General features: G+C 43.0%; 1 protein-coding gene across 2 annotated transcripts in view; it reads left to right on the top strand.

Annotated features, from left to right (window-relative positions):
• Window positions 1-1,424: 1,424 nt before the first annotated feature.
• Window positions 1,425-26,412, top strand: part of USP22 (ubiquitin specific peptidase 22) — a 111,601-nt gene continuing 86,613 nt past the window's right edge. For both annotated transcript variants that reach the window (XM_064461501.1, XM_064461500.1), the window contains exon 1: window positions 1,425-1,689. In XM_064461501.1, coding sequence (XP_064317571.1) covers window positions 1,564-1,689 — 126 coding nt within the window. In that variant the 5' untranslated portion in view covers window positions 1,425-1,563. The remainder of the gene's footprint in view (window positions 1,690-26,412) is intronic.

Raw genomic sequence — 26,412 nt, 5'->3', positions numbered from 1 at the left:
ACTGCACAGACCTCTCCAGGCCCCGACGACCTCGGCGAGGCCTTTCACACCCAGACCCGCCCCCACAAAGCCGCACTCGGCTTTTTGAACCTGCGAACGGGCAGGAGGGGGCAGGGCCCGCCTGGTCCCGCAATACCGGCTGGTCTAACGGGAGCCCGCTGTGGCGTTACCGGGCGGAAGCCCGGAGCCTGTTAACAGTCCTCGGCACCGCCGCCCGGCGGGGAGGCCGAGGGTGCCAGGTAAGGCCTCTGCCGAGTGCACCGAGGCACGGGCCGGGAGGCAGCCCTGCCCTGCCCTGCCCTGCCCTGCCCTGCCCCGGGAGCGGCCCGCTCGCCGCCGCCGCCCCTCTCCCCTCAGGAAATCACTGAGGGAGCAGCGAAACAGCCGGGACCAGCGGATGTGACAGCAGCGCTGCCCCCACAGCGCAGGCTGCTGCTGGGGGGACACCGCCCCCTTAGCCGGCCGCCGCCAATCCCCTCACGCCTTGGAGTGTGACTGACGGCCTTACTGGCCAATCACGCCGCTACACTCGCCACACAGGCCCCTCCCCCTCTCTCCGCTGGTCGGATGTCCTGTCAATCGGCCGAGTCCTTCCCGCCCCTTTCCGGCAGGGGGAAATTCTAGGTAGGAAGGGTGGCGGGGGGAGAAGAAAGGGAAAGAAACCAATGAGACATTAGAGAAGGACACCTCCGCGGCGGAGTGACAGGCTGCGGGACCAATTGCCACGCTCCTTCCCGCTCCGGCTCCCTCCCTCTAGGGTGGCGGGGCAGAGGGGCTCACCTACCGCCCCTTCCCCGTTGGTCTGTCCCACTCCGGGCCTGGCGGGCTAGGTTGAGTTAGCGGCTCGGACCATTGCACACGGCGGGCGGAGGGGGGTGCGGGCGAGGAGGAGGAGGAGGAAGGAGACGACTAAGGAGGCGGGGGGGCGGTTTAAAGAGACAAGAGCCATAGCGGGCGGCCGGCTGGGGGAGCAGGAGCGGCGGCGGGCGGAGACTCGCCCCCTTCCCCACACACGCTCGCTCACACCGCGGCCGGGGTCGCCGCCGCCAGCGCCCCCCCCCCCCCCCCTTTCCCTTCCCCTCCGCCCGCCGCTTCCACAGCGGCCTCTATGAGGTAGAAGGGAGCGGCGGCCACTCCGGGGGCGGCAGCGGCCGCTACAGCCGCCGCCTCCTCCTCCTCCTCGCCTCAGAGAGCCCCATCTTTGTGTGTGAGGGAGAGGGCGGGCGAGAGGGAGTGCGCGCTGCCCGCCCGTCGCCTCGCTTTGTTCGGAGCCGGGGGGCCGTGGCGGCGCGGAGCCCCGGCTCTATGTGCCAGCCGCTCCCCGCGCCCCCACAGCAGCCGGCGGGGGCGGCGGAGGCCGCGGGGCAGGCGGCGGCGTGAGGGGCCGGAGCCCCTGAGGGCGGGCGGCGGCGGCGGCGGGAGGGCGGGGGGGGGCGTGCGGCCGCCCCGGCCCGCGCCCGCGTCCGTGTCCGTGCGGTTGCTGCTGCGGAGGGGGGGAAGGGGCCGGCTCGCTGCCCGCCGGCCCGGCCCGTCTGCGGGCGGATTGATGTGGGGGGGTCTGACATGAGTCCGCCGGCGGCCGGGTGCTGCCATGTGACCGGCTTCAAGGTGGAGAACTGGAAGCAGAACCTGCGGGCGATCTACCAGTGCTTCGTGTGGAGCGGCTCGGCCGAGACCAGGAAGCGCAAGGTACCGGGGGCGGCTCGCATCCACCCCCCCCTTCCCTTCCCCACGCGCGGCTCCCGTCCCTTCCCCTCCCTCCGCCGACCGACCCACCCGCCCGCCTTCCCTCCCTCCGCCGCTCACACGCACTCCGCCGCCTCGGCCTGCCCCGCGGGTGCGGGGAGGGGACGGCACGGCTCGGGTCTCCCGCCCTTCCTTCCTCCCTCCCTCCCTCCCTCCCCACGGGGCAGGTGGGCCCGGGCCTCCCCCAGCCCCGTCCCCGCCCCGCCGGCAGGGCAGGGGCCCGGGCTCCGGCATGCGGCCGTGGGGGGAGGGAGGAGGAAGCGGTCGGTGTCCCGGGTGGGGGTGGTGGTGGGGGGGTGCAGCGGGGCCGGTCACCGGGATGGCAGAGGCAGCCAGCCCCGGTGCCCACCGGCGCGGCCTCCCCTCCCCGCCACCTGCCCCGGCGGCGGGGCCGGTCTCTCCGCATCGGGGTTGTTCCGCAGCGCCGCCGCTGCCGCCGCCTCCTCCTCCTCCTCCTCCTCCCGGAGGTGCGGGGAGGCAGCGAGGGTTTCCCGGAATACGGCGGGGGAGGGGAGGCCCCGGGGCAACGGGCACGTCCGGCCTGCGGCGGAGCTTTGTGCCGCCGGGGCGCGGCGGAGGAGCCCCCCGAGGGGGCCGAGACCCGGCCCGGGGGGCGGCCGGAGCGGGGCGGCCTGTGCCGGGGGGAGCGGGCGGGTACAATGGCTGGGAGCCTGTCAGCCGGCCCCGGAGCCGGGGGGGACACGGGCACACACACACCGGGTTATTATTATATTTTCCCTTTAAAGAAAAAAAATATATTTGCTTGTTCTGACAATCCCCTTGGAAAGGGGGTTCCTGCTGTAGTGGGGTGGGGGAAGGAACTGAGCCAGCCCGGAGTACACGGAAGGGGAGAGGGGAGTTTGCTCTGGGAGTGTGTTGGTGCTTGGGGCAGGCACTGCGCAGGCAAACACCAGGGGGAGAAGAAAAAAGAGAAAAAAAATCCCTGTTAATGAGGCAAAAAAAGAGAGGAAGAGTACTTTTTCCCACGTATCTTCTAAAATGACATCCCTATCCGCATGCGTGTTCGTGTTCGTGGAGGGCTTCTCTCTTAACTGTGTAACTAATTACTGTTTTCCCTAGAATCAACTAGTTTTTACTTCAAAGTGACTTGGCAGATTTCTATCAGTCGTCATATTCGTGACGGAGGAGGGGAGCGCAACAGCTACGTGTAGCAAAACCTGTTTTTTGGGACAGTGGGTTGTGTTTGTGTTGAGGCAACCCATTGCAAACTTTCTGATCTCAGTTGCTTTGCATTAAGCTGCTGAGCTAATTATTCATTATAGAGCTAGAGTGCGAAAGATGTACTTCAGGGCTGGGGTGGCTGACTGTTTTTCTGTGTTCTGTTTATGTTCTCAGGACAATCCAGTTTTCCAGTTTTTTTTACTTACAGAGGGAAAAATGGAATCTGAGAAGAAACATGCTTTAAACTTCCTTAGTTACGTGATAACCCTGCAAAATATAGTCAAACTTGTTTTCAGTATTTATAATCCCCTACAAGTCAATATTATGACATGCATTAGTCAAAATCTTGTTTTATTTAGCCTTTAGCGTGTCAAAATACAAATTGGTATCTAATACGTGGTACTTATAGCTTAAATGGAGGAAAAAAATATACATGGGCTGTGGAAGAAAAAAAATTACAAGTGAGGTAAGAAGGTGTCCCGGACAAATATAAATCAAGTGTTATGAGGAAGAATGAAAATAAAATCTCATTAGCAAAATTACCACTTTAGCTAACTTTTTTTTTAATATGGAGCATCCTTTGTAACCTGCACACCATCTGTGTGCTGCAGCGGTTTGGGTGTTTTATTCTGAAATCTAATGGTAGTGATGTGTTCATCATGGCTTGAAAAAACAGCTGGAAATAAATAATATTCCATTGTAATCAATCTCTTCTCACTTCCTCTTTTCACAGCCCAGGCTTGTAAAGCAGAACAGGATTGTTTCAAAATTATTTGTCGTCTCACGGAAAACATCAGTTTTTCCAAATACATGCTAAAAATGCTCTCCCCCCCCCTTTTTTTTTTTTCTTAAGCAGGTTACCAGTCTGAAAATAGTTGGATTCCTGAATTTGGCCAACCTGAAATATGTGGGAGCACATGATTGCATATAGGGAAACATTTTGGCTGGCTGAATTTGGTCTTCAGTTCCCAGTGTATATTCATGAAGATTGAAGAAAGTGTATAAACAACAGTTACAGTACTTACCTCTCCTGCATATGGACATGAGACCACCTTTGATGGGATTTTTCTTTACTGAAATTCTCTGTCCATATGTATGCCTTACAGTTTTGCACGTAAAATTTGATAAACGGCGTTTTCTGTTTGGAGGCATGTTTATAGACTGATAACTAGGAAACAGTCCTTTGATATTTTACATACACATATAATATATGTGTAGGTATATATATTTTAGGAGCATAGCTCTGACTGCTTAGGAGTAGCTGTTTATTGGTGGTGAGGGTTCTTGTTCGTAATCCTAATCAAAATGATGAGGTCAAATTTATGGTTTGGTAAAGGGTGATTTTTCTGATGCAAAAACAGGGACAATCGCATTGCTCATGTATCACAGGAAACATTCGGCATATGTAGTTGCTTGGTAATGGGAAGCGTTGGTCGATTTAGCTGTTAGTCAGATGAACCTAGCTGTAAAAAACGCCTTGGGTGTCTGGTGATAGCCAGATGTCAATTGTTAGGCTTCTGGAATGGTAATATACTATCCCTCCTAAGGCTTTCTTAAAAATCTAGATAGCGATGGAAACTGCAGGGGGCAGAAAGTGTCCATTCCTCCTGCTTTACTTACACTGCTGCATTATGCTTTGGAAGACCATTTTAACGCTGCTTGCTGTTTGCTGTTCCTTTTTAATACGTACCTTTTCTGCAAATAAGCTTTTATGAGCTCCGGCTCTCGGTTCAGTACGCTTTACACCCAGAGTTTTGATAGAATGGCTGTGAAGCACAGTTTATAGTTGGATAGCTGTCTCCTGAACGTGTATTTGAATTCTCAGTCAGAAGTGAGAGGTAATTGTGTATGTACCTTTGTAGGTGCTGGAATTCTGGTGAAGGTTTTAGAAGTACGTTCGCTTCTGAAGTGGCGTACACCGGCATTTGAGCTGTCGTCATGGTGCATCTTTGTACCTTCAGGAAGGAGCAAGGCCGTGGCTGGCCTTACCTCGCTGCGTCTTGGCCAAGGTAGTAAAGTGCAGGAGTTGTAGTATGTGCTGTTCTAGGCAAAGGCTCTGCCGTGGTGTAAACACATTGCTGATGGTAAAGCCTAAGTGAAGGCAAAACCTGTCTGTCACCTTGTTTGAAGAGTGGAACAGGAAAAGGGGTAGAAGGAGAAGTCTGAAAAATGGCTCTTGAAATTGTAATAATTGTGATTAAAAGTTGGAACTAGATTTTGGGGCTTAAGATGTATGTGAAGTGGCTTAAAATTAAGGTTGACCGTCTTGGATTAGGACCGTGATCTGTAACTCTTGATTTTTAATTTGTGACAGTTAGAATCTGTTTAATAAGCTGATGACAAAGCTTGTGTTTCTGTAGGTCATGGACTTTACCTTAAATATTTTGATGTGGAAATTACCTCACACTTAATTAAGCAACACTGTATGAGAGGTCCTTAATATCAACATGGCTACCTCCCATTCAGGAATTACAGAACAGATAAAAAGTCCCACTGCCGGCCCTTCGTGTCAGCTTTTTCCATTTTTCTGTAGGCTCGCGCTTGAAACACTTTGCTTATTCCTTCAGAGCTACAGATGGGAAAAATCTGTTTTGCAGTGCTGAATGTAGTTTTTGGTCCCCGTCCGTGAGCAATTAAACACGTAGATGCATCTTTGCGTCTGGGAGTTGGTAAGTAACGGTTTCGGTGCTTGAAGGGCAACTGAATTTACAATTAAATCCTGTCTTACTGGACTATACGCCTCGGAGGAAGACTGCCTTTCTCATTCTGAATGGTTCTTATTATCACTGCTCTGAAAAGGTTCTCGATGATAAAAGTAAACTGCTCATCATGACCACAGTCATGATATGCACAAGGTCCTATCTGGAATTTCAGAATGTTTGTTCTGTACTTCTGCCAGTAGATCAAAGAATAATTGTCGGTCAGGGGTTGTAAGCTGTCACTGATGGCGGGTGCGTTCTAGCATATTTCTTCCTGTCGGAGAGCTGCTGTTGTTTCTTCCATTATTCTCTCTTTACATGGACCCTCCAGACTGATTGATGCTTTCAGATATGAAGAGCATTTTCTTCTGTAGGTGATGACCTCTCCACAGGTATCCTCCTCCCCACGTACTTCTGACTTCAGTCCTTTGCGCCTTCTAATATTTGACAGATAATTGAATCCTAGATGCTTAAAACTGAAAGTACCTTGGTTCATTTCCTAACTTGCAAAGTAGAAAAAGCTTAATATCTTGGCAAATAAATGCCATGTCATGTTTTCAGTAGCAAGTATAGTGGTTCACAGTGTAAAGTTGTTGCTAAAATGACCTTGCAGTCACAGGGTGAGCTAATGGAGGAACTTCTCATCGAATGCCTGTTGAGGCATGCTTGCTCGCTTGCTTTCTCCCTTACAGCCTTGCCTGTATACCTGTCCAGGATCAGGGAGGTGTTGCTTAGGCAATTTGCTTCGAACCATAACAGATGAGCAAGGAACCTTACCCGGCTGTGCCGCCTTCTCAGGCTCAGTGTTTTGATTGCTTAAGTTAATAAGAAAATCTTAGCTTGTTTTTCTTTAACATTTTTAGCATATGCACCAAGCTTCTGGATTACAAATCCTGTGGAGAATTTGAAAGAGGAGTCCAGGATTCAAGAAGCATGTCTCTTTTTCAGCTGCATACTCTGCCTTGCCTATGTGAACTGTCTGATTCACTCAGGAAGGATGTTGTTCTTTGCTGTGCGTTATGGGGACTGCCTTTTTCCTGAACGCCCATAAGAAGTGTCAAAATCAACTGCAAGCTTCGTTGTTCAGGAGGTCTTCAGTTTCATAACTGAACAATCTTCCTTAGCTCTTAACCTCTACGGAGTAGAAAGGTCCTTAGACCCACGGAAGGTAATGTTCTGTTTCCTCTTGGTGTGAAGACATGATCTTTGGTGTGAGAGAGAGCCAGGCGTGACATTTTAACTCCATGCACAGCGGAGCCTTGCGTATGTGGGAGAAGCCAGATGGAAAATGCTCCACTGAGCTTACGTCGCCTTTGCCGAAGAAGAATATGGTACAATGCCTTCCTCTTCCTAGTGGTGTTAATCCCTGTTTTGTATCCTCTGCCATGTCTTTTTTAAATGGTTGGTTTCTAGGCCAAAGGTTAGGAATTAGTCTTGTGCCATGAACTCTACGGTGGTGAACAGCAATTCTTGAGTTGTGGGATCTGAACCATGAGGACTTACCCGAACACTTGCTCGTGTCTCTCAAGTCAACACTTACAGTCTGATTTAACAGTTGCACAGGTCTCTGTCACTGAGGCTGACTCACAAATAGTAGTTGTATTGGAGCAGTTTCCTTCTTTTTTTTAAATATGGATGGAGGGAGAAATGAGCACAATAAATGCAGTTTCCTCCATGCTTTTGTTTGTTGCCTGTTGCAGAGAAAGAAGATGGATCTGCATAAGCTGACAAAGGAAAAAAATAGGGATATGCTCAACAAGAAGGCTTCTTTTTTTCTGTAGTGTTACCAGCAGTCAAGGCGGTCAAGCCAGGCTGTTTGTCAGTAGTTGTAGCATCTCTTAAATTTTGTCTGCAGTCAACGACCTTATTTGCTAAATGTTGAAAGCTTCCAACATAGAACGACAGCTAGTAGTGTGAAGGTGAGCAGCGTAGAATGGCTTTGTTTGATTTGTTGGGCTATCTGTTGAGCTTTATTTTAAGCCAGCAAAGCTTTAAACCCCAAACAAAGGCTAGCTGATATCCTCCTTTTTGTTTCAGGCCTTAATCTGTAGTGTTAACATGAAACTGGAGCTGCAAATCAGTTTCAAACCTTCCACTCTCCTTCTTTCATTTGAGGATTTTCTGTCTTAGTAACTGGAGTAACAAATCAGCAGGTAAATGCTACTGCCTGATAGTGGAAGTCGCCCGCTGGTGAATTGCTGACTCCCCTTCTCTTGACTTAATACAACTTGAGTCTGGGGAAAAAAGTGTGTTTTCCTTCGGGACATACTCCATACTCTGAGGATCCTGCATCATAACAAATGCTGTTGCAAACATTAGTTTGATTCCCCACGGTGGCTGTGGTGGCTGGTTTGTTTTAAACCAGAAAAAGATTAACTCTATTTAAAAGCTTGTGTTTCTCACCTTAAACCTAGCACACGTGTTTTTTCCTGTTTATGTGCGATTGACTTGGAACTACGGTTTCTTGGTGGCTTTTCCCTGGTAGGTGTAGGGCTTTTCTATCAGCATACCTTTCCCTTTCCTTTGGCTGATAAATCCAACACTTTCAAGTAGCTGGGTTCTTTTAATTCTTGTATTCCCGTGGCTCTCCAAGTACTTGTAAGGTGTCTGTAGCACGTGGCAGCATCTAAGGTGAGGAGATACGTAGGTACTCCTCCTTCTGTGTCAATTGCAGTGGCATCACAAGAAAGGCAATCTGAAGGGGACCTGCATGCATTTTTCTGGATTTATTAGAACTGTCTTTTAAAAATGTAATATTTTTTCTTTTTTAACTATGCAAAGAGTCATCGTGTTATGGCCCTTCTAGACTCAGACAGAAAGAGCGGCCTAGAGCAGCTATCTCCACTCTCTGGTTAACCTATGGGCAACGGAGCTGAGTGAGTGAAACGCTATGGTGACATTACAGTTTATTATGTTATCCTGGACTGTGTTGTCAGCAAGCAGTGCTGAAGTGTAGGGAGAGCCATATGTTATCCCAGAGGCCTGAGTTGGGAACCGTTTCTTAGCAGAAGCAGTTCTAGAAGCTGATAGATCTGTTCTGACTTGGATGCGAGCTCTGTCTTGGTAGTTGTATTCTTTTACATATTGATTTGGCAGTCCTTTATACACACTTTGCTTAATTCAAGATCAGAACTTTGCTGCATTGGCTAGTGATACAATCAATGTTGTAAAGAGTTACTCATTGCAAAATTAACCTGCCTTCTGTTTCCTTCAAAACATATGCAACTTGCATAGCAACTCCGAAATGATCTGTGGTTTACTTCAGTGCTAGGACAGCTTCTACCATGTCAATACCTCTCATTTAAGAAAAATTATAACTTTATCTATTTTAAGACCTATTTGATGATCAGTAAAGTGGACTGTTACCAGACAGCGGTTGACTCAAAGCAACCTGAGATTCACTTCATCAGTGGGTAACTGATTAGCAGTGTCTGACTTGTCACGTTCTTTTGTGTGTGAAATACAGCAAATACTCGACTTTTTTTTCAGTTCTCTACTTAGATAGAATGTTACTCAAGGTGGTTTTTTTATTTTAAAACTTCCCAGTTATATGTAACACTCATTCAAATTTTTTTCTGTCTCTGCTGCTTTTCCAAGTTGGTAAAGATTACTTTTTCCCCTTCTCCTTCCTTTCCTGTGTTTAATGGAGCTTGAAATTAACATGGCTCTTCTGGTCTACCTTTTGCATAGGATCACTGTGATGTCAGCATATCCCTAGGAAATATTTCTGTGAAGGTCTACAGTTTGTTAAATTTGTCATTGAATTAAAAAATCGGGAGTTAGACAAGGTGAAACTAAAAAAAAAAAAGTAGATGTGGTAACGAAAGTTGTTTTCAACACACTTCAAGAATGTAGTGTCTTTTCAGCATAAATATCGGGGCCAGTGTAAGTTCTGATGCCCAGGAACAAATTCTGACATTAAACATGTCAAGTATATTAAAAAGCCTTGTATGAAAAAGGAGTAGTGAGAAGCAGCTCGCTAAATGTGGCACCGCCTGAGTAGTAACTCTGAAAAGAGAACCTAGGTTTAGCTACGCTTACACGGTCTTGTTCTTATATCAGGCTGTTTTTGCGGTGTGACAGTTTGCACGCGCAGCCGAGCTCTTCTGCACATACATGTAAGATATAAAAATATAACTATTCATAAATTCAGGGAGTTGTATTTATGTAGAATTAAATCGTAGAGATGATTGATCTACATATCAGTTAGAATATCTCTCTTTCATTAGAGTCTTAATCTGGAGTTCTGTGGTGCAACCCTTACCCTAGTATATTAAACCAAGTTGTTTTCATCTGTGTGTGTGTATATATATACACACATATATCTGTGTGTGTTAATCCACAGCTTAAGTAGTGTGTCTAAATCTGAAAAAGTTACTACTAATTTTGTAATTTTTACTTATTTTTGTCTAAACACATGAAGGACCAAAGGACCCTGTAGTACTTGAATATAGGTAAGTGATGGGGGTGATGGAGTATCAAACAGGGATGTGACACTGAGTTCCATCTGTGGTGATAGCTTTGCTCGTCACTTGTTCATGCACCTAAGTAGCACTTTTTAAATAGGATTTGACTTTGGATTCATCTTACTGAATTGACTGCCAGGGCTTTTTTATGTATGTTTTGCTTCTGATTTTAAAGGACTTTTGCTTTGCATAAAGTACAGACTTGAATTCTGTTACTTCAGTGTGTGTTACCACAAAGAGAGAAAACAGCAGCTATAAACTTTATTCCCACCCCTCATTGGTCTTTTGGTGGTGGGTTTTTTTCCTTGGCGATTAATCTTCCCCTCCTTGTGCCTTCGAACCATCTAATGTTATTTTACAAAGTTTGTCTGATTATAATTTGGGCTTCTGTCCTGTGCATTCAGGCTTGTTATTGCATGCAAGTCAGACTTTAGAGACATTCTTTAGAATATACTTGGTAAATAAAGGGAAGATTTATTGCACAGCAGATGTATGATGACTTCATAAGTGAAGACAGCTGAGATAGCTGTCTGATTTCAGTACCTCATTTATGTTAGGTGAGGTTTTGTGACCCTGTGCCCTCCAGTGACAAATGCAAAATTTGTCTTAAGGTTTTATGTTTTTCTTTGCTGCGCTTTATCTTCATATTACTGCCCAGTTTTCTTCTTAAACTGGTTCGCTGCCCTGCTTGGCAGCTGGTAACCAGAGTGAAATTCTCATATAATCTTGTTTTCTGTACATGGCTGACTTTTGTCGTGCTCTCTTAGCAAGCATCCTCTCCCAAAAGCTAATTAATGGCTATGTTTATCTGAACAGTTTACACACAATTCTTTGGTCATTTGTGACTACCTTTGTGGCTTTGGTTGTGGGACGATCTTAATGATGTGGAGAACAGAATGAGGAAGGCAGTGAAAACAGTTTCAGGAGTTATTGCAATTATGTGCATAAAGAGGAGCAAGGCTCTCCTCTCATTATGAGGCTGTTCCCTGATGAAATTGATCTCACACTTTGTCCAGTGTAACTTTAGCTGACTGCCCTTAGTGGTGTGTTTCCTTGTCATATAGTAATTCTGCTTCTTATAACTTTTCTTGACATTTAAGTTCCAGTGTTACCTAAATAAATTTCTTCTCTGCATCTCTTCATAATTATTCCGCATTGAATCAGTTACCAGAATTGATTCAAAGTTGCACATGTAAAAGAGATGCTGTCAACCACTTGTTTGCTGACTGAAGGGATCTCAGTCAAAGTGCAATGGAATCATCCCAAAGTTCATAATTACATGGAGTATATCACTGTGTATCTGTGAAGTAGTGCCAAGTTTAAAAATGAAAAATATACATGGAGCATTAGAGAAATTGCTTTATAATGCTAAGTAAATCTTTTGTTCATCCATGCGGTTAAGTATTTCACGAGAAGGAAACTTGAGGGGAGAGATCTTGGTACATCTGGGGTCACAGGGACATCTTGTAATTGGAATGCAAGTTTTCAGGCCCTTATTGAAAGATTTTGGGCAGTAGGGGGTGGAGGTTTTTTTCTGTCTTAGACGGCGCATTGCAAAAGTCTGACTGTAGAATAATAGAACTCCAATTTAGTGGCAACCTACTTTATTAGAGCAATTCTCTATAAAACAAGCAATTTGATTCTGTAAGCACGTTGTACCTGTAGGTTGAAGCTGTTTTGCAGATGAGTTGCTTTAAGCAATGGAAAAAAAGAACACAAAATTACTTTAAGGAGGAAAAGGCAAGTTAGCAAATCTGTCAAATTTTAAAAGCTTGAATTAAAATTTTTAAACTAGCTATGTATGTGGGTACTAGTGAGACACAAGTATATGATGGAACTGGCAAACTGTGTATGACAGAGATGCCATGCAGACACAGGACAGGGCGATATTTGGCTTACTAGAGGAGAGCAAGACATGTGAAATGTGGACCTTTCTGTGCATTAGTGCTGAAGACTAGTGAGTGGGGAACATGAAATCCAGCCTTTCAGCTCTGGGTGTATGCATATCTTTCCTTAATGGTCTAAGGAATTACCAACTCTTGGCTGCATGTTCTTGCTGTTGTACCATTTGCTGCATTGTGTTGGAGTGATTGTGCTGTGAACCAGAAAGAACAGATAAGGATGAAAAAGCTTTTTGTCTCCTCTTAATAATATTTCACCTGAACTGGCTCTATGTTACGTGTCAACGGAGGGTTAACAAACAGCTGTAGCATTGGTAGCTTGAGGGGAGGAGTGCCTGGGTGATGGCAGAGGACCTGAGTGGTGATGCTTGGAGGCTGTGTAAGGCAGTTTGAGTAACAACTGCTGCCAGCGTGCAACGGCTGCCTTCCTCTGGACTTCGCCGCTGACAGATTGACTGTGTTTGAACATTCTCCATGTACTAATGGCTTCTTCTGTAAAGTGTGGCTAATGCTAATTTCATGTGAAAGGTTCTTTGAAGGTAGACCTCTGTTCCTGCTGCAGTTGTGTGATTGTACCTGCTATTGCAAGTGTTGCATACTTTCGCAGAGGTACTAGTGTGTGCTGAGCCTGATATGTGAAACTCGTCTTGTGTTTGCAGTCATTAGAACTTGTTCCTCTATGCAAATAATTTGCTTCTATTCCAGTTTCCTTGTGAAAAATAAATGAACCAGGCAGTGTAGAATGCCTGTAATCTGTGATCAGGTATTACAGAAAATCCACTTTTCACATTACATTTAATTTAATGAATAGTGTTTTTCTAAGTAATCACGTTATGAGCCAGTTGTTTCCCCTCTTTAAACAGGCCTGTCTCTAAGTTAAGATTTCTGTCTGCTATAATGAAACTCTGTTAAGATGTTTTAACTTTTTTTGTTGTTGTTGGTTTAAAGCATCTGGTCACGGAGCATGTGCCTAGATCATTCTCATGCTGCATATAGTCGAGGATGATGGGATAATGGGATTGTAAATTAGCTATTTATGGTATTGGTTTTCCTCTGGCCTGCTTCCTTGTGTAGTCTAGAGCAGCCCCAAGGCTGTTCTGAGCTGTGCCAGCTGGCTGTAGCCCTGCGGGACTGGTGTGCCAGATGGAGACAGCCGGAGAATTGCAGCACTCCAGTAAAACCCTAACGTGCTTCCTAGGGTCGAGAAGAGGTGCTAGTTCTGCAACCGTATCGGGTGTCCTTGGGCAAGTGGTTGTGCTGGTACTCGGTTACTCTTGTACTGGTGTGGCCATGGAAAGGACTGGAGTAGGGCATGTGAGGGTGATTTGTTTTTATTTTTGAGGCAATGCATAATACAGGATTCAGCTTTTAAAACACTTTGTGTGTTGTTAGCATCTCCTTTTTCCTAGCTTTTTGCTTCCGTACTGTATCTATGAAATGTTAAATTCCATAGCTTTTACAGATAATCAAATAGGAGAAAAAATCTATCTTAATATTAGGTGTGCTGTTTCCTGATGTGTTGTCGTGTTTTTTTGCTGACTACTCAAAAATGCTGTTATTTATAAGATATCCAGACAAGAAAAAGCTTGTCAATGCTGATGGTTTTTTGTTTTTTTATTATTAAAATGAAACAAACCCTCAAACCCTTCATTTTATTATCTGAGAATGACAACTTTAAATATGCTCAAAATGAAAGATAACAGAAGTTTTAATCTGCTGGGTGAGCTGGCTTTATAGTTTTTACTGAAAGAAATTTATTTCTGAGAATACCAGTGAAATCTGTTGTTGGTATTACTGCATTATAGTCAGGTAGGCCTGCTGGTCCACCTCAACCCTGTGGCCTTCTTTGTATTCAAGAACAAGCTTAATCAAGGTAGTCTTCCAGCAGCAGCAGAACAGCCTCATCTGCAAAAGAGGTACCTCGCAAAAACTGTGCATTTGAAAATCTCCATCTTATGGAGATGAGGGCAGTAAATGGGTGAAACTCCTTGAAGAATTGTATTACCTGATGGCTGCTCAAACAGTAGACGTTTTCTAGAGGAGCTGAGATACACCAACTTACCCGGTGTTTCATCACTCTCTTGCCACAGAAGCCTTTGTTTTCATTGCCCCATTAATGCAGCTAACACTTCTAATCCAGCAGCCCAAAATAGCTGCCAAGCCTGGATTTTACTCTGGTGGCATTTGCTACACAGATAGTTGATATAACCCAATGTGCTGAACTGTAGCTGGGGGAAAAAAAAACCCCAACTGAGGCGCATAAGCCTATTTTGGTCAGATATTTCAAGTGTCTTATTTAAATAACCTAATAAACTCAACATGATATTATGTAAAAAGGCCCCTCTCCTTGGAAGAACAATTTACTTTCTTTGAGACAAACACCCGCCCCCATCGCCTTCCAGAACTGAATGGATGCCAGTGGGAATAAGCAAGGAAGGATGTACCCTGTAGCCTCCTTGCTCCATGGTTATCTGTGCTGAAGGAGTGAACTAGGAGGATGGACCACAGAAAGCGGTGGCATTCATATTCCAACCTAAATAGTATCCATCTCTGCTCTTGAAGACAGAATGTGGTGGTTTTGTGATCCTGTAGGACATTATGTAGATTTGGGAGTCATCATTTTGTCTTTACTAACAAAGATTAGTGACTAAGGCTGTCTATCATGAAAGATAGGCTAATTTGGGGTAACGAAGTACTGGGAAGAAAAGTATGGTTAGAAATTACAAGCTGCTCTGGGGGAATGAAAACCAGAATTTTTTACTACATCCCCCTTGTAGTTTTGTGGGAGTTGGGGGGTAATGTATTTTTGTTAGGATTGATTTGGTTTGGTTTTTGTTTTCCTGAGTGATCAACCATAGATGGCAGCAGTAAGTGCAATCTCTATGAATAGTATTAATTAATTAGTGTTTCAGAGCAGTCCAGTGGAGCTTAAGTGATAGGACTCTGTCCCGGAAGACTGGAGTCAGGCCTCAGGACACTTCGCGCTAAACTATGCCCCTTGAATGATGGTTGATCTTCCCAGCCAATACAGCATTCATTTCACCATTACAAGCCAGTATTAAAGAGCTTTAGATGTGCTTCCCTGATTTCTTTACAAAGTAGTTTTTTCCAAACTGACTTAAGTTACAGGATCTGCTTCAACATAGTGTTTACTCCTCTTTCTAGGCAATGTTTTTGTTACCTTTTTACTTCCAGAGAAGCTTCTAATCTCAGGGAGTTGGAGCCAGTTTCCTAGCAAGACAGTAGATGAACTGTAATCACTTCCTTACAAAATTCTCAACTCATATTGTTCTTCTAATTCTCTCTCATGCTGTCATATTTGAGAGTTTGGAGGTATGTTATATCTACTTAAAGTTGTGTTTGAAATAAGGCTTTTCAAGGAAATTGTAAAATTTTCCTTTTGTCACGCAGAAAGCTATGTTCTATGTAAAACCGTGCTGATTGTGGTGCTCACTAGACTGTTCCTGTCACTTTAACATACTTTTATATCCAGCCACTATGGTTCATGATTTAGATGTCTTTTTTTTTGAGATTAAATCCTTTTGTCCTGGTTTTCCTCAGTGCTGAATCCCTAAGCCACGCGTATTCATACGCTTCAACTCAGCCTGCTTAACTTCTTAAAGTCCTCTCGAGTTAAGATCTTAAAAGTAGAACACATAATCTGTGAAATCAATTCTATCAGCATTAATATTATACATTTCTTCTGGTTCATGAAGCAAAGTATATTTGCATTAGAGGTGAAGCTGATGATTGGTGGAATCTCCTAATTGCATTTATAGAAAAACTTCTAGCAAAACAGATTGAAGAGCAGAAGTCATGCTTTACAGTCCTATCCTGCAAAGCGAAAGAAGGGCCGAGTATGTTGAGTGTTCAAGCAGGAAGGAGATTCCACCATGTTTTCTTCAGCTTCATGGCTTTCTTCACTTCCCCCTGCAGTTTTTTGTTTTGAGAAACTTGTGGTAAGGAGCTTTGTTTTCAGGTTTCTTCTTTTTGTGGTCAGTTAGCTGGAAAAGTGGAACGGATGACCATAAATCTGCCAGGCAGATCTCCTTGTAGAGTTGGTTTTGATGTAATGTCATCTCTGACCTTCCCATGAGGCCAAAGCTGGTTTTGAATCTGCACTTCACTCACAGGTAATGGCATGTACTGTCATAGAACACAAGAGATTTGACAAACTCTGTAACTTGGCGTGAGTAACGTCCTAAGCTGGACTGAGTGGTGGATTTTTTTTTTCTACACCCAGTTTTCAGAGTAGCTTATTTCATGTCTGGTTGATTTGACTGGATACTTTAATTTTTTTTTGTGTTAAACAGGAGAAATCTGGTGGGCTGTTTTCTAATTTTTGGTTTTGTTCTGTAACTGTTGTTTGGAGCATGTTGTCTTTCATAAGCCATACCTTGTTTCCAATGGCTGCTTTTCTTCTTTCTCTTCCATACCTCAAGCCTCCCTTGGTGTTCCCACTTCTTTGGCTGTACACTGCCTTTTTCCCCTAGAAATTATCTGTTTGTTTACAGTTTAGGCAAATGTCTGCATTTCTGTGCTCTTAATTTCTTAATGTGAGCCCACCCTTTCGAGTCTGATGATGGAGCACTACTCCTGACACACTATCTGAGCAGACTGCTCTTCATGCCAAGGTTGTAAGTGTTAATCTTGCTGCAGACCCGGGTGATAATTCATTGCTGTCACAGCAACACATGCTTAAAGTTGCTTCTTGCCAGATTTGTTGGCTATATGCTACACTAGAGAAAATTATTTCAAGAGTCTTATTGCATAGCCAGATGCTGTAGAACTAGTGCAATCAACCTCCCCTCCCCCCTTTTTTATGACTGTTCTGACTTGAGGGAGGAAAAACTTAATATAGTGAAACACATTCCTGTGGAGCACTAGTGAAGAGGTAGATGAACTTCTGATCATGGCTAATTTTTCTGGTTTTGCTTGTAGCGAAGTTCTGTTTTGTGTTCTGGTTAGAAAGGAAGGAAGGCTTTTAAAGTAGGGTGAGGGGAATTTAAAAGAATTGAATGGTGTCCCCTTGCTGTTGTAGTTGTGTGCTCTGCAGTAGTTGGGTGCTGTGGAAGTGTTACATTTTCTTTAAGAATATGCATGAATGACTAGATCAGCTTGATTCTGGAGAACTGTAACTTCTGCCATCTGTGTTCTTATGATCCTTCAAAAGGAGGAGAAACTTTGTGAACTTTTGTTTGCTAAAGGCCAGTATACCTAGGCACTAGCCTGTAAGATGCTGTTTGTTTAGTTACAACTACATTACCTAGCTTAGGTGGTTAGACTTTTCTCTCACTTGGAATTTTTATTCTATGCTGCTCTAAATGCCCAAGGATACATATCCTGTTCCTGGAGTTTATGGTTGTTACTTACAAACTCCTTGTTATTTGGGCTCACTGGAAGCTGATACTGTAAGCCAGATCACAGAGAACAGGTCACCACTGTTAGTTGGTCACATCTGTCCCGTGTAAGGCTTCTCCAAGCCCTTACATCAGTAGCTGTTCTGCCTCTGAGACCTTGCAGAGCTCTGAAGAGGAAAACTGGTGGCTTTTTGGTACAGGATCTGAGGTCCCCCAGAACAACACAATGTTTGCCCTCATATGTGCTGTAGAAAAAAATGCAAGTTATTTAACGGATAGCTTCTGAAAAAACTGCAGTTTGTATATGGTGGTGTTTGAATACCAGCGAAGTGAGATTTACTGATTGTTTAGGCAGAAATAAACTTGCTAGTACACTCTTCCCAGTGTATTTCCAGCATAAATCTCCGAACGTCCAGGGCTAGGCATTGTGTCACCAGTAACTTTACCTATAACTCTCCTATATTTTAAGAGAAGTTGTTGTACAAGTTACATTATTATGAATGTGTTCCCATAGGTTAAGATCCAGGCAAAAATGTGGTGTCAGAAAGCTTGCTCTAATATCACCCAAATTGTGCATCATGCAGCCTTCGCTACTCTTCATTCTTTGTGCCTCAACTATTTATGCTACCAGATTATAGGAAATGCTATCTTGAAAGTCAGAACTAGGAAGGACTTCTTTTAGACCTGAGTAAACCACCTCTTTATTTGGCAGTGGTAGCTTTTAAGCAACTTGATATTCTCAAGAAGGTCTGAAGCGGTACTCTCAAATTCTTTTTTAATCACACTGTAAAGCATAAACTGTGTATTTGTTCAGAAAACAATGCACATGTTTATAATCATAGAAACAAAGCAGGAGATCAGAACTAGAAATCTGTATGGGATCTCATGTAATACTTCTGCCTTATTCTATGTGAGGCTACTGGTGATTTGCAACTGACATATTTTCCTCAAGAACCCCCTGGTTTTGCTTCAAGCTCTTAACTGGTTTTTCAAGTGAGGTATGTCAAGGCAGTTCTGGTTTTTGCTCAGGTAAAAGACTTACTAATTTACTTTCTCCCTCACTGCCATATTTTCCCTTGTCACCCCCATCCCAATGCTGTGGTTTGTGCATATATATTAGCCTTTCATTTTTCAGTGTACAGGGGCTTTAAGAGCCTGGACAACTTTATCCTGCTGCGGGGGTAGCCTGCACAGCTCTTTGGAGCTTACGAGAGAAAGGTTCTCTGTCGTATTTCTGGCCTCCACTGACACGTCTGAGTTAATGATAGATTGAGGCTGAATCTGTCTTGCCGTATGCGTTATAAATGTTGAATTTATTACTGGTACCATTTCTGTGAATGCAGAAACAGGGATTTGTTTAGAACAAATTGCAAGATGAGTTCTCTGTTCCTACCAAAATGCAAATTGCACTGTGGTTATTTTTAATAGCAAATACAACTTTACTCTTTGTGTGTTTGTTTGTGTTTTTAAACAATGCAAAGCATGTGCAAACTTCTGCTATTGTGTTAACTTTGGAAAGGGGTCTGGCTCTTTAATCAGCTGTTATTATACCCAATAATCACTAACCAGCAGAAAGTGTTGGTAAGTCTGTCTTAGTTTTGGAAACAGGGACGACCTAGATCAACGGAAGAGCTTACTAAAAAGTATGCCTCATTAAGAAATATGCTTTGGCAAGTATGTTGGGAACAATAAATAAGTAAGAGTTTCTGAAAACTGTTCATGTTCCTGTAGTATGAGGAAGAACAAGGAAAGCAAATAATGATGAATACCCTAGTTCTCTTTTTTTTCCCCAGTGAGACTGCAGTTTCAGATCTTCAAGTCCAAAGCAGCTGTTCCCCCCCTCTCAAATTCAGTTGTTCAGCTGGGAGACGAGAAGTATTAATCTTATCTATTTGCTTGAACTGATTGATTTCAGACCTCAGTCATTTGCAGCTCTGGGGCAGAGCTTGTGGAGTCCTACCTTTTGATGATGTTTCCCTCTTGGAATGCAATGTGGTAACTTCTGAGATTGTATCAGATAGATTCCCTGCTTAAGGGGAAGCTGTGGATACCAGCAGGCCATCCGTGTTGATTTGAGGAGGGAACTGAAATTCAGAAGGGAAGGCAGGACATGTAGAACCCGTGCCGTCTGTCCTTTGGCTCGTTCAGGCTTCTCTGCAATTCAGTCTTCCACTTATATCCACTTGATACAAATATCACCTTCTAGCACAACAAAAAAACCTTTTGGTTTCTGTGTGGGAAGTAAGTAAACACAAAATATTGAGAGATGGAAGCTCATGCAACATCTAATACAAAGTGAGGGAAGGTAGAGGAGTTGGAAGCAAAGCCTCTTGTTTTGGGTAGGGAGATGATGGGGGAAGAGACTGTCGTAGTATGGACGGTTCAGGAAACCCCTGGTGTAAGCAGTGAGGATACACCAGGGAAGTAACTCCAGTGACTAGCTACTGGAGCAGCGTAGAACAAGCCAGAGTGCTGTTTGGATGTAACTGTCCCTCTGTATCTCCAAGGTGAAATATGATTTTGGCTTGATTCTGTCAGGGTGGGTTTTGGTGGTATAGCTGATTTTTGTCCATCCCAGCAATGTGTTCTCTCATACAAGATTGCTAACGTGAGGCCTTGGAGCAGACCCTGTTGGCCAACTTTCATGCCCTGAAGGATGTTACAATGTCAGCAGAAATTATCGTGTAGACTTAACCTCCCTGTTTGCATGAACACAGCTTTTTTTGAATGGATGGGCCTTCTCATTTTTTTAAATATCTTTTAAATGCTTAAATTCTGTGCAAAGTCTGTGTAGTTGCATGTTAAACATAACTGATAACTTTCTCTGCATGCGTGAGTTGAAATTCAAATTTAAAACCACTCAAGAAAAGAGAATTTTCCTATCAGTCTGAAAAACAAGAACCTGTCACTTTTGTGCTGTGGTAGCATATAAGATTTTGTGCTTCTACCACCATTCCTTGTTTTGCAAGAGACACTTGCAGTACCATTTTACTGGCTGCTGAGAAGCCAGTTGGAAATCGTATCTTTTTTTTTTAATTGGAAAACCAAATGAGTATACTCTTGCATCCCTCAAAAGCACTGCTCATGGTATCAAATGTCTGTTAATAATTTCTTTGGAGAAATTATGGAAATACTACTCGATGTACTAATTTTCTACAGCTTTTCTAATTACTCCGTTGGTTTTTGAAGCATAGATTTGTGCCAGGGTACACTGGGGTATATTTGAAGAAAATACAGAACAATAAAACTGTAATTGTAATTCATGTGTGATCAGGAAACAAAGCATTAATTTTATTAGTTTTGCTAGCAGCCTCAGTTTGAAGTGTGTGGTTGGTTCGTTCTTAAGCCTGTGCTTCATTAAACTTTTTGCACCGTTCTGTCTTGTCCATCAGGAGTGTCTCGCATTGAATTGGTGTTTTGTATGTAGATGTATGTGTATCTGTAGGTAATTTAAAAAATGAAAAGTAAAAAAATGTATGTAAAGGCTGATTTAGTGGTTACCTTTAAAGATTTCCCTTTCTCCATGGTATTATCTTAACCATAAAAGACGAAAAATGCCACTTAGGTTGTTGCAGTCAGTTTATGTTCAGTGTACCAGTGCTTAATAACTGAACAGTTGCTGTTCTGTGTATTAGTATCAATCATACAGTGACTTCATCTGTATTGTTTTACTAAAACTGCAAATATTTATTGTAAATACTTTTAAAATTTATTTCAGTTTAATGCCGGCGTCTCATGGAAGACTCCTGTTGAACTTTTTCTCATATCATGAGAGTCCAGAGCTGTGTGATGAGAAGATGTATTTTGGTGTTTAGAAGCCTATAAGAACACAGTTTGGTTTTGGTTTTTTTTGTGATGTTGCTGTTGGGTAGAGCTCAGGGGTGTGGTTTTGGCCAATATAAAAGTGTTTCCAAATCTTAACTTTTTAAAGTCTCAATTTGAATTTTGAGGTGTTAATACTTCATTGCACAGAATATCATTGCCATGGATATTTTACTTTAATTGTGGTTTTTGTGTGTATATTAAAAAATACATATATAGTCAATGATTTACTTAACCTTGGGAAGGAAAAGTGGAGAATGGTAATATGAGATACTTCAAGGTGTGTGGTATCCAGTATAGTACAGAATCTGTTTCTTCTCTGCCTTTCTAAGGATCAGATTCACTAATTTAACAATCAATTAAAGAGGATTCAAGGTCTGCTGTGTTTTGTCAGAGCAGCACAGCTAGACCACATGTGTAACTTGGGTTTTTTTCCCCCCTTGATCGTTTTTTGGGAATTTCTTTGGATGTGCATGACTGTCAGTGTTCCTCTTTCCTCTTGTTTGATTACAAGAGGAATTTAGTATTTCTTTTAATTACATACAATATTAATGGTTACTCTGAGTTTTTTCCCCCCATTTCCTAAGAGAATACTTGGCAGCAAAAGGGCTGCATAAAACCTTTGGAATAAAGAACTGCTATCCTTTGAAATAGCTGCTGTTTCTGGCTTTTTTTCCTCAGTAGAAGCAAAATCTAGCAGCCCAAGGGGAGAGAGTATCTTGCTGTAAAGATGGAAAGATGAAACTGCCACAAAGAACAGGTGAATGGAGGCGGTAGTGTTCCTGTAAATGCATACACCATTCCTCTGCTCCCTCCCCAAGCATCATATTCGTGAAGAACAGTGAAAATAGTGGCCACTTTGAAAGAGACTGAAGAACAGCACTCCACAGCGGTGACAATCTTTCCAAAGACATGTTGTGAAAAAACCAAAGGAGCTGGGCAATCTTTCCAGGCCTGTTCTTGTAATATTTTAGTCAACTTTAAGTTTGCAAAATTTTCATTATTATGCTGGCTGTTAGAGGTGGAGTCTGGCCAGTATGTACAATATGAAAGGACCCACCTTTTTAGTTAATTTGTAACTAAAATAATGGAGGATTTGTTTTAAATTCTCCAAACCCCTGTATCTGCAGTGCAGTGGCTGTGGGGATGGACTGCATGCTGAATATTTATCAAACATAACAAATCTGTATTTTAAGGTGTTGCAGCTGACCATCTTGTAATGCTTGCAAATCCTGGGTAGTAATAATCCCTTCTCTGAAGAACTGCAGAAAGATTTCTTATCTCTAAATGGACTTCTGGTTATTTCAACTCATTATCTGCCTGCCCAGCAGTCTTAAGTAACTGGAATTCATCTGTATAGGACTGCTTTCTTCCTCCTCTGCTTTTCCTAGCACCCTCTACCACCCCCCTTGCAAAGAAACAGGATTTCGCTTACCTCTTTTGTTTACATACTGACCTGTGAGCTTGAACTTCTGATGTTCAAAGAGCTGTGCCTGAGGGAGAAGTGTTGAGCTAGTCCAGGAATAATTTTTATATGAACTGTAAAAGCCCTTCTGTTTCAGGTGACCTCCTTGCATTCTAAATCAAATAACAGAGCAACTTGTTTGCATGGTGGATTGTGAGGCTTTGCAGCTACTGCTTTCTTTCAGGTAACGGTTTTTGGGGGTGTTTTTTTGAGAATTTAAAAGATCTGCTGTTCTGGTTTTCAGTTCAGTCTTTTAATAACATCTAATGTTGTGGGCAGTCTTACACTGGTACGCAGAATAGTTACACTGATGTTGGTGTAACTTACTCCACACATGCACAAGCCCCATGTTTTAGGATTATTATCAAGATGTTAGTATTTTCTACCATAGACACGGCAGTCATATTTTTCCAAGTACGTGAATGCTGGAGCCTTCTTTTCCCATCTGTTTTGGAGCATTATTTCAAATCTGAAGCTGTACTTGGAAGGGTGCTTGGATGTTGCCTTCCTGTCCTGTTTTCAGACTCAAGCAGGTATTTCCTAAACAGCTCCGAGTAAGCTCTGCTGTCCTTGAGCAAGTGTCCTGAGGAACAGTGGGGTCTGCTTCATTGTTAGACCCTGGGATTTTAGCTGGCAACAAGGAGACTTCCTCTTCTCGTAGCTTGTTTGAATCGAGGCAGCCATGTTAAAGTGAGATTCCATTAAACAGAATTAGGAGGTCACTGACTACGGCCCGGTCTGGCTTTGTAGATATCAGCGACACCCAATCTCTGTTTGGATGATAAAAAAATGATGGTTTGGTTTTGTCACAATTGCTGTCTGCAAATAGCTCAGTCGTGTCTGCCATAGGAGTTAAAAAGCAATTTGTTCCACCAATGCACGTTCCAATTTTGAGTTGTGTCTTTTTTTTTTAGTTGGCAGTCCTCAGATCTATGACTTTTCCGTTCCAAATAGATAATTTCAATCACACGATTGTTATATTTATGCAACTGAAGTTCTCTGCTGTGTTCTGCTTTACATGAAGATGCATGTGCACCCAAGTACCCTTAAACTCTTCTGATAAGATAAACTGTAAATTATATCTGAGTAATTTTTTTCTGAAAGGAGTCTGCAGCTTACTGTACAGATGCTCCCCATGTAAATTAAACACTACTTGTCTTAATTACTAGTGTTAATGGACATGCTGTGGGCCCAGTGTTTGCTAATGTCAGGTAGAATCTAAGTTATGTCTTTTTTTGCTTGACAAATGTGACAGTAACTGTAGTTCTGACCATCTTGTCTGAATGAATCAATGGCACATGTGTGAGTAGTTGCTGGCAATCACCTGTAAAGCATAAGCAGACTATCTTCTTCCCTTCCTTCAAGCATCTTCTGCAGGCACTGTTATTACTAAAATGCCACATGCTACTAATTTGTGAGGTGCGTGTGCTCTGGAACGCTCTTTGTAATGGATTAATGTCTTGTAGTTTCTCCTTGTGCATTTATCTCTTTTTAAAGGCCTCTCTGATCTTACAGAAGCTGATATGCTTCTGTCCAAGTGTGTGATGCTAACTACTGAATGTCTATGGCATAATATAGGTAGACATAAATAGAGCAAAGCCTCTACAAAAAAAAGATATCTTTTCCCATCATACAAACTGTACCTGTGTTCAGGTATCATTTTGGGATAGAAAATTTGCAGTGACTTCCTGGAGCTCAGTATGTACTCGATAGTAAGGGTCCATAAAGTACATACTGAAACCATCTTTACAGGAAATTGAGATTCAAATTCCCTTTTTTCTTCTGAGTAGAATGGTTACACTTTAACGTGTGTGTGTGTGTCTGTATGTATATGTACATAAGCTCTATTTTCATTTGATAAGGAAGATTCATGTGTGGGACAGTTCTTTTCAAAAGCCAAAGTTTCCCAAGGGCCAGTGGAGGAAAAGCGAGACATGAATGAAGTGGGCTTGAAACAATTTTGATCTTACTTGCAATACTCCTGTTTTGCAAGGTGTAGAGAGGAAAATCATATTTGTTTTCTTCTGGAAGCATAAAAACTGAGCTGGTTTACAGAATTTGAGGGGATATGTACGAATAACTATTCCAGCTTATTTGTTATCTTGGAAGTTATTTGGGGATTACTGTCTGTTTTCGTGAACCAGTTTAAAGTTTGGAGGACGAGCTGTATGTCTTATATAAAACTGAAGATGAATCTTTACATGAATGGTGAAATGAACTTTTAGCTGCACTAAATGCTTGAGTATTTAAACATTCTAGTAGCTGGACACTGCAGAGAACAGTATCTACATGTACTTCATGTTTCTTGTACCGAGTGCTAAAGGAGTTGCCTGCGATAGTGATACCTAAGAAGCTGTCACATTCACAAGAGTTCTGTTCACCCCCTTTCTTCGTAGCACCCGACCCGTCCACTATGGGATTTTTCTCCTGTCTCTTTTTAGTGCCATCATTTGACTTTTCTTTAGCCAAACTCTATAGTGATGAGTTTGCTGTGCAAAAACACTTGTCCAAAGGGTCACATGGAGTATGAATATATCTGATAAATCTTTTCTTCATTTTTCTTAGGTGTTAAGTTTTACCTGGGCTGGGTGAACTGTGGAGTGCCAATGCAGATCTTGGGCTAAGTGCGTGTAGGTAGTACTGTTCCCCGACCTCCCTCATCAGTTACTGCTGCTATCACTTGATTACCAGAAACAGAATGTCAGGGAATCCTGCTCTGATTAAGTCTTGTGGCACTTTAATTCCAAGAATTATTTCATTACTGAGAAAGAAATGCCCAGGTATGGGTTTGCTGTACTGATGAAAGGCACTTGAACTTGCCTTCAAACTTTCAGAAAAATTTCCCCTTTCTTAGAGAACCTTTTTCTGTGCATTCTTAATTTGTGTGATTAATCAAAGAACAACTGGAGTAATTCATTAACTTGGACAGGCAAATTGTCTTCTACATCAAAGTACTGTTCATCTAGCTCTCTGGCAGTGGACAAAATTAAATCTTTAATAGAAATCTTAATGTCTTCACTGAAAAAGTGGAAAATGTTATGTATTATGTAGTATGTTACTTTTTCTTGCTTACAGGGCACAGACTAACAGCTAGTAGAGCATCTGAAAGGTGAGCGTATTGTTTTGAATACTTCCACTGGTCTGATGCGTAGTAGAACCGGCAGGAGTTAAAACTGCTGAAGGTGAATCCATTTGCGTTTCTTTTTAAAATCAGGTCTTTGTCTTTCACTGAGATTCATAAGCTTTTTTCTTTTGATATAGTTTTAAGATGTTCTTTGACACCTTTAAACGTTTTCCTTTGCTGTCTCATAACTTGAGTTCCAGTATTTTAACTTAGAGTGTTCCGTTGTGAGAGTGTGAAGCAACGCGCGTATTATGCGTTCTGAAGTATTGTCAAAAAGATGCACCGTGGAGTGAAACAATGGTGTTGTGTGGAAAGCATTCCGTCCTGACAGTTCCTGTTCTGCAGAACCCTGAATAGTTTCAAGAACTGCAATAGTTCTAGTGTTTGTTTTTTTTTCAAGCTGTTAGCCTCTGCTTTTCAATTATTTAAGTACAAGCTGCGTTCCTTTCAAAAGGTTGCTGACAATTGTTTGGAGCTGGCTACCACGAATGGTTCTCAGAACTCCCCAATTGTTTTGTAAGATATGTTTTTACCCCATAAAAATGTGGTGGTGGTGTTAAGTTTTCTTTTTGTTCATTTTGGCGTGTGTGGTGGTTGGGGGGGTGGGTTGTTTTCGGTTGTTTTTGTTTTTCACTCTCTTCTGAAGG

This window comes from Phalacrocorax carbo, chromosome 10, assembly GCF_963921805.1.
Source record: "Phalacrocorax carbo chromosome 10, bPhaCar2.1, whole genome shotgun sequence".
In the NCBI taxonomy this organism is placed as follows: Eukaryota; Metazoa; Chordata; class Aves; order Suliformes; family Phalacrocoracidae; genus Phalacrocorax; species Phalacrocorax carbo.
This window is presented reverse-complemented; position numbering and strand designations above follow the sequence as displayed.